Source organism: Arachis ipaensis, chromosome B06 (genome assembly GCF_000816755.2).
Source record: "Arachis ipaensis cultivar K30076 chromosome B06, Araip1.1, whole genome shotgun sequence".
Taxonomy (NCBI): domain Eukaryota; kingdom Viridiplantae; phylum Streptophyta; class Magnoliopsida; order Fabales; family Fabaceae; genus Arachis; species Arachis ipaensis.
Genome location: NC_029790.2, coordinates 131,174,582 through 131,183,408, shown reverse-complemented (window position 1 = coordinate 131,183,408; position 8,827 = coordinate 131,174,582). Strand labels below are relative to the sequence as shown.

Genomic DNA, 8,827 nt, shown 5'->3' with positions numbered 1-8,827 from the left:
TTGTATTTTTTATATATATTTTTATATTTTGTCCACTTTCAATTTCTGATGTTATATAAATGGTAGATATGCACAACTAACACCTTTGAGGTTTACGTGTCCATGGAAAAAGACTTAATCGTCTTCTTCAATTTTGATATCAATTAAAAAAAAAAATGTGTGATTATTATTCTTTTCTCACATTTCATTGCTTTGAAGCCATTATGATGTTCTTGGATACTCATGTGAATATGTGACGAAGGTTTTTCCAAAAAAAAATAAAATAAAATAAACTATCAATTTAAACTCTTGATATTTATTTAAATAAATAAATAAACTAATTAATAATTACTTTTGAATATTTTTTTTTATTTAGTCATACATACACGCACTTAACACACATTAGTGAAGACTCTTCAAGTACAACCCACTTATTGCTGGGATTTAAACCTGATGTAGTTATCTAGGAGAAAAACTATCTAGAAATAAATTAAGAGCAGTTGAGTAAGATATTTGTACTAATAATTATACTTGATGGCATTGAGAATTAGGTCACTCTCATTGGTTGGGAGAAGGGAAACAATATAAGGCCATATCGTTACCTAAATGGACAGGGAAAGTGACCCAAAAGAATATATTATAAGGGAATTAAAATATGTTACTTTGAAAATGATTGAATGTCCAAATATCAACCCTTGCTTCCTATCAATTCATCAATAATATGACATGCATGGTTAAAATTTAGTATAGCACTATATCTCAACTATAGGGGAATTGAAATGTTTTCCTTATTATTAACCTTCAATTTTGTGTCACATTCTAATTCTAAGTTTTCTAGCTTCTTCTATACAAATGCGGAAGTTTCATTCCAAATTCACATTGACCCTTTATCTTCTTTTGTTTAAAACCATATTGCAACATTTTATTTTATTTTATTTGTTGGGTCATCGTGATGAAATTTCATTGTTATTTATGTACTTATGTATCATACATCAATTAATTTCCTATCAATTCATCGCTGTTTTCTCCCACGTGGCTTTATTGTATTCACTACAATATTCTTCCCTTTTCTTTTTGAAAAAATATATGGAACCAATTCCAAAACAGTCAAGAATAGAACAACTTAATTAATTATAAATATAATAATTAGTTTTATTTATTTATGATTTAAAATATTAGTTATTAAATGTTTTATCACATTCAAATTAGGAGGAGATACGTTCAGTATCATTGCAACGTGAATCACGGAAACTGATTCAATTAGCTTCCGTCTTTTCACCCTCATTTCCTCTCCAAATGCCTAAAACATGATAAATCAAAAAACAGATTCAGGACCATCCAATTTATAAAAAAAAAAAACATCATAATGCCTAGCATAAACACCATTCACATAGAGATTTTGAATTCATCCAAAAATATTTGACTGAAATCATCTTGGTTTCTAGCATTATTGTTTCTTTTTTAATTTCCACACACATTGACTAATTTATTTGATTATTTCTATGTACATATTATCAATTATTAACTATTGATGATAATGATGGGAAATAATTATCCCCATTCCTGTGTTCCCGCGTTTTTTGCGTTCTCCGTGGGACCTCATTTTCCATCTCCCTATGTTTAACATTCAAATGAAAATTATAATAAAAAATATCAAAAAAATTAAAAAACAAATTACAAAATATTATTACAAACACATAAACATATCTTATCCAAGATTATAAGTCCAGAAATATAACATAACAAATCATAGTCCATAAAATAAAATCTTGAATACTAGGGTTAGGATTTTTCAATGAATGAAATTACTAAAAAAATCCATATATTAAAAATAAAGTAAGGGTTATTAAATAAGTTCAAAAATTCGAGAAATTATCGGGGATGGAGCGGAGATCTCCGCTCGGTCCCCACGCCTGTCTCGGGAGAATTTCGCTCCCCATCCCATCTCCACGGAAAAAATTCTCCACTATTGAGCTCCATTTAGGGCCGCGAAAATCTCCGCTCTTGGAGATTTTTGACACCCCTACTCCATTCTCCATGAAAGGATGATTAACATGGTTGATGTTAACAAAAATAATCTCATATTTTATAAAAGAATTTAGTTAACTCTTAAAAACTTAAATTTTTATATTTTTAATAAAAAAATTTATTAATTTATAAACTTAATATGTATTCTTAAGACATAAAATAGATAAATTCTTTATAAAAATGTGAATTTAATTTTCACAATTAATAATTTGGAATGTTGTTTGGTACTATATATGTGACATAATTCTTTCGTTGTATTGGTAAACAAACAAAATAATCAAGTTTTATCAGCAACGAATAAAGCTATAAAAAAAATATGAAAACTGTACATAATAGTCTTTCTTTCATGTCCGGCCTCGAATTTTCAAACTTTTTTTTTTCATTTTTTTTAACAAAATTTTGTATACCTAAAATTGATTATATTGGCTACAATAGAAGTAATAAATTTCTATGAGTAATAATAAGAACTCAATTCGCACTTCCAAGTTCAAATTACAGTTCCTGACTCATTCTTTCTCTAAATTTAGGGGGTTTTTTTTTTCCTTTTAAATTTGTGTTAGATATTGACCCAACTAAAGGAAATAATAGAGTGATCTATGGGTATGACATTACAAATCATATGTTCTTGTTCTATCTACTGCTATTTTCTATGTTTATGGTTACTCATGTCTCAAAAAACTCTTTGATATTATTTGGGCTAGACCAGTTTACATCTTCTCCTGAGCTTTGTTTCCCAAAGTGTAAACGGACAATGAACAAAAGACAATATAGATATTTGATTTTTTCATTGAATCTGATCCATTCAAGTAAACATGAAAGATTAATATGTCTAAATTTTATTTGTTAAAAATTTTAAATATATTTTTAAAGTTTATTTTGTTTAATTTTATCTAAAAAATTTTCGATTTACATAAAAAATACTAATAATGACTAATTTTTTTAAAAAATTTAAGACAAATTCAGCAATAATTTTACAAAAATAACTTTTAAAACAAGTAAAATAGACATAGTTTTTTATCATACATTATTACTTAAATGATCTTAAATATTTTAAAAATTTAACTGTCAAAAATATATTTAATACAAATCAAAATTTTAAAAATAAAATTAAAATAAAATAAAATTTAAAAACATTTTTAAAATTTTTGACGTACTTAAAAAATAAAAAATAAATTTTATCTAAAAAATATAAATGAAAAATAAATAAAATAATACACATTTATATATAAAAATATAATAATTAATTAATAGTTTATTTTTAATTAGTGTACTAATATATATTCAATCAATTTAACATGTCGCCATATAGTTGTTCAACGGTCAACCACCAATTATTCTAATATATTCTAGTTGCTTCTTAATTAGTATTTGTTCTTGCTGGGGATTTTTTGGCCCCCTTAATGATCATATGCATCATTATAAGGGCAATTTACCTATATAAAATAAATACTGAAAACTTGTTTCGTGAATGTCTTGTTTCACTTTTTATATAATCCGTGGGAGCCAACAAGGGTTTTCAGATTACATATAAACCGTGGCTGACAATAAAGGTTTACATGCAAGAAGAGCTCAACGTAAATCGTAAGAGGCAGCCACGGTTTACTCTTGGTGGAAACCGTTGGAAGCAGCCACGATTTATGAAGACAAATGTGCATAAAACATGGTTAGCAGCAACGGTTTATGAAGGGGTTCGAATAGGCATAAACCATTGTGAGTTCCCACGGTTTATGAGGAGAGAAAATCTATATATATATGTGAGTGAGATTCAAGCTGCTGAGGAGAGATCATTATCACGATGTCAAGTGAGGAAGAGAGTTTTCTTGTCTTAGTGCATTGCTCTGGGAAAATCAAAAGAAGCAAAAAAAAATGGTGTGAAATTCACTGACAGAGAACCATTGAGTATTTTCATCAGTTCATCAAGCACTTTGTCAGATGTGAAGAACAGCATCTTGCAGAAACTTGGGGTATTTGGAAGCAAGTGGGTGAAGAAGCTATTCTACAAGATTTTCATCGCAGTGGTCTCGACCGGTGTTAAGTATGATACGTTTGTGCTAGCGGCTGATGAAGATATTAGGGTTCTGTTTCATTGTGTTAGGAGCTTTCCGGAGGTCATAATACACGAGTTGTTCGCGAAGTTGGAGGTTGGTGTCGATAGTTCTGGGGCATCAGCTCCAGTTCATAGCTCGACTGCCACGGGCGGTGCGTCTAGTTCGATGCCTGCGGCCCGACCACCTGTTCCGCAGATCGCATCCCCTTCCTTCGCGGCTGATTTAGAACGAACGGAGGCAGTTGGTTTTGTACCGTTGGAAAATCCTGGGGTCTGGTAGCAGGCATTTGAGGCGGATACAGGTGATGGCATAATTCTTCATGAAGATCAAGGCTTTGGGGAACCTGATCGAGTAGAGAATGCAATACGGGACGATGACTCTGACCATGAACCTGTAGATATCATTGGGGACAGTGATGATGACACAGGTACTAATCCACATGCACAACACGGGCCTTCAAGTTATGGCACACAGCAATACCCTCCACACTTCTCCACTCTAAACTTGGAGGCTTTGGGTCAACAGGCGGACGGAGGTGCTACAATTGGAGGTTCTTCTACAGAATTTCAGGTTGGGCAATCGTTCCAGAATAAAGATGAAGCTGTTCTGAGTGTGAAGGACTATAGCATCCGTCGTGGTGTTAAGTACCGAGTCTTGGAATCGGATCATCTGAAGTATCATGGAAAATGCAAGGAGTTTGGCAAGGGTTGTACTTGGTTGATTCACATATCGCTTCGTGCACGAAAGGGCACTTGGGAGGTTAGGAGGTACAACGGTCCCCACACTTGCTTGGCCACCTCTATTTCCAGTGATCACCGTCAGCTTGATTACCACGTCATCTGTGCGAGGATTTTTCCGTTGGTTAGGGCAAATGCTGCGGTTACGATAAAGGTCTTGCAACAAGCAACAGAAGCTGATTATGGGTTCAGGCCTAGTTACAGGAATGTTTGGATGGCAAAACAAAAGGTAGTCGCACAAATATATGGAGACTGGGAAGAGTCGTATGCCAAGTTGCCACGTTGGATGCTAGGGGTACAGTTGACCATGGCCGGAACAGTGACTGTGTTGAAGACCTTTCCTGTTCGAGTTGGGGATCAGGTCGATGAGTCTACGGTGTACTTTCATCGTCTTTTCTGGATATTTCCACCCTGCATCGAGGCCTTCCGGCATTGCAAGCCGCTTGTGAGTATTGACGGTACCCACTTGCATGGCAAGTATGGAGTTCTATTATTGGTTTGACATCATGCGGACTGAGAATCTGGCCATGTGTGACTGGGCCAACCGGATGGAGTATGAGAAGTGGACCCAACACGAGGATAGCGGTAGACGGTTCGGCCACATGACAACCAACATTAGTGAATGCGTGAATTCCGTGTTAAAGGGAACTCGGAACCTGCCGGTCACTTCGTTGGTTAAGTCTACTTATGGGAGGCTTGCTGAGCTATTTTTGCTCCGCGGACAAACAGCAGAGGCGCAAGTTGGATCTTGCCATGAATTTTGTCAGGCGTTGGTGAAGGCTATTGAGAGGAACATAAGAGACTCAAGGTGCTTCACCGTCACGTTATACGATAGACACCAGTCGGAGTACACGGTGGCCAAGACGACACCGACTGGAAACTTATCGCTAGGTAGCTATCGAGTTTCCCTTAAGGATCACACATGCGATTGTGGCCACTTTTAGCCGCTCCATTATCCATGTTGTCACGCCATTGCATGTTGCGCCCACTCGCGCCTGAATCGAGCGTCATATGTTCACAAGGTGTATCGTATGGGTGAGGTGTTCAACATTTACAAGTACGGGTTTGTTTCGCCTATCCCAGAAGGTCTATGGCCCCATATGCTGGACCAACTGTCATACCTGATCCTAACATGAGACGTGCAAGGGAAGGTCGTCCGAAGGCAACCAGGATCCGCGGTAGCATGGATCAGTCTGCTGAGAACCAGCCGAAGCGCTGTGGCCTCTGCCGTCAGCCTGGGCATACGCGGAGGAACTGTGACCAGCGGAGACATACTGCTGGAGGTGAAGCTTAGATGTTATGACGTTTATGGTGTCGTTGTTGTTTTGTAAGTTCTATTAAGAGGTCTTAATTTGAGTAATGTAAGGTTGGTTGAGTCAATAAATGTCGTTCCTTTGGTCAGTGTACTAAGTTCGTTTGTTTAAGTCCTTTTATTTTACATGTTTAATTGAATTACTTTGGTTTCATTATGAATGCACGTAATACTTGTGACAAGCTATTTCGTAGCTGTAGATCATACAACATACATAAATATCACATACATAGCAAATAATATGCAACAGCAGTCTGGAACATAAAAACATAAACATGATACTAAGAACATAATCTAACATAGTCCCAACCCTATGAAAAAAGAACACATAACTAATCAGCATCCTCGATGGTGTCACTGTCATCATCATCAAAATGACCAAGCAAGTGACCTCCGGTGCCACACAAAGGAGGACGCCTCACCCTCCTCGGTCTCTGGTCCGCCACTGGTGCGAATGGCTGTGGGGGAACGGTGCTGAATGCTGATGCTGGGGTCCATCCTAATGCAAACCATGGGTCAGATGGAGAGGCTGCAGGCTCGTTGAGGTCAACCGGCAACTGATGCTGAACATCGTGACTCGGTGGCTGGTACTCGGCAAACTGGGAATGAACCTCAGGCATCTGTGGCCTATAATGGGTGGCATCGTCGTCCCTCAGCATGTCTGCTATATCTCTAAAGAACTCTGACTGACTAACAGGATCATCGATATCCATGCCGACGGCCACGGTAGTAAAGTCAGCGAATGCCTATGCGTCAACACTCCCGAACTGCTGAGAGGTACCTCCCACATTGTAGGTGGGCTGATCCATCCCTGTTGCCACACCACCAACATCCTCACCAACAGCGTGCTGAGCACCGTCATCCTCAGCGGATGGTACTCTCCAAAGGGCATACGAAAGGTGTGGGTCTCAGGACGCCACCTCTCAATGAATGTGCTAAGTAGAGGCTCATCAACCCAAAATCACTGACTGTTCAGCCTAGCCAGGTGATACAAGCCCGCGGTCTCCAGATACGGTATAATCCGGTCGTGTAAAGGCATATTCTGTTGTCTCCTGACACCACTAATAACCCTAGTAGGCTGCAAAAATATGCATAAGAAAATTCTCAACACACGACCAATACTAACAACATCTAATATAATTTTAAAAAATTATTATACACCAACATTGGTTTTCTATGTACTCTAATTATGACAATAGTTCTAATAACGACAACAATAAAAAAGCTAACAATACCAACAGGAATCACAAAAGTAACAACAACAACACTAATAATACTAACAACTCGCAATAATAACAATAATAATAATAACCATAATAACAATAACATAATAATAATAACGATAATACTAACAAGTCACATTACTAATAATAGTAATAATAATAATAATTATAAAAATAATCAAAATTAAAAAGTCACAACTAAAATAATAATAATAATATTTATAATAATATTAATAATGATAACAACAATACTAGTCAACAAAAAAAAGCATATTGCGGTTTAGCATTAATAATAATAATAATAATAATAATAATAATAATAATAATAATAATAATAATAATAATAATAATAATAAAAAAGTTATTTAACTAACCTCTTGGTCGATATATCCAGCCACATGCGCAACGCCATTTAACCTGCACATACGAAATTCGTCTTCTATCGGTCCATCGCTCAACTGGTTCAAAACCTCAATCCGACCCTTAAACCACAAAGCTCTCTGGATTCTCTCTCACACCACCAACTTCACAAAATTTTCAATGCTCAAATGTGATCCGCCCTCACTAGCAACGGCTTCTATATTTATACTTGTTCATGCATAAACCGTGGCTACTTCCAAGGTTTTATGCACACCATCTTTTTCATAAACCGTGGCTGTCACCCACGATTTATGTGTTGCATTCACCAAGAGTAAACCGTGGCTGTTTCCCACGGTTTACGTTGAGCTCTTCTTGCATATAAACCTTTGCTGCCAGCCACGGTTTATGTGTACTCTGAAACCGTGGTTGGCTCCCACGAATTATATAGAAATTAAAACAAGACATTCACGAAACAAGTTTTCAATTGTTGTAATCAGGCAAAGGTTTTCAGCATTTATTTTATATAGGTAAATTTGCCCTCATTATAAAATATTAATACAGTCAAATAATGAAACCGTAAGATTTTAATTAAATAATTATACTCCTTTTTTTTCTGTTAATTCAAGAAACTAGCAATATCTGAGAGACAATTCTAACAAGGGATCCCTTCTAACAAATACATTAATTCTTCTCAATAGCTACTATTCATACAAATCATTCTTTTAGAAAGCATACCCTTTTGAAATTCATTGAATTTGATTCAGAGACGACTTTTGAGTTTGCTTAATCAAGGAACCAAAGATTGGTGTGACAATTCATGAAGAAGCACATAGAACATGAGAGAACAGTGAAAATTTTGAATGACTAAACAAAGAACCACATGCATGAGCCATAATAAATAATTAAATATGTGATTCCTTAATATGCGCATGCTTGTATGATTTTCCAAAATATATGCATTAATATGATAATATCACTTTTTATTTTATTTTATATTTCCTCATCTATCATATCATCTACATTGCCATTGGTGGGGCACTTCGTCCCTCTTTACTTATTCTCATTGGTTTTACTATTTAAGTTGGATAATACTATAGAAATAACAAAATTTATTATTTTGATCAATAAAATCAAAAATCA

At 35.5% G+C, this 8,827-nt stretch overlaps 2 protein-coding genes across 2 annotated transcripts in view; both read left to right on the top strand.

Moving 5' to 3' along the window:
- LOC107647657 lies at positions 3,564 to 5,294 on the top strand. The gene is made up of 3 exons (XM_016351715.1): positions 3,564 to 3,717; positions 3,940 to 4,295; positions 4,338 to 5,294. Exons 1-3 carry the CDS (start codon positions 3,564 to 3,566, stop codon positions 5,292 to 5,294), a joined length of 1,467 nt encoding a protein of 488 aa, XP_016207201.1.
- Positions 6,847 to 8,827, top strand: part of LOC107647655 (protein FAR1-RELATED SEQUENCE 5-like) — an 8,838-nt gene continuing 6,857 nt past the window's right edge. The window contains exon 1 of the mRNA XM_021105708.1: positions 6,847 to 6,978. Coding sequence (XP_020961367.1) covers positions 6,847 to 6,978 — 132 coding nt within the window. The remainder of the gene's footprint in view (positions 6,979 to 8,827) is intronic.

Bases quoted from the DNA above. Each gene is read 5' to 3' on its own strand.
- LOC107647657 (XM_016351715.1), top strand. From the start codon at position 3,564: ATGCAAGAAGAGCTCAACGTAAATCGTAAGAGGCAGCCACGGTTTACT. The intron at 3,718-3,939 runs GTGAGTTCCCAC...GCACTTTGTCAG, and splicing joins TCGAATAGGCATAAACCATT to ATGTGAAGAACAGCATCTTG. The intron at 4,296-4,337 runs GTTGGTTTTGTA...GTCTGGTAGCAG, and splicing joins ATTTAGAACGAACGGAGGCA to GCATTTGAGGCGGATACAGG.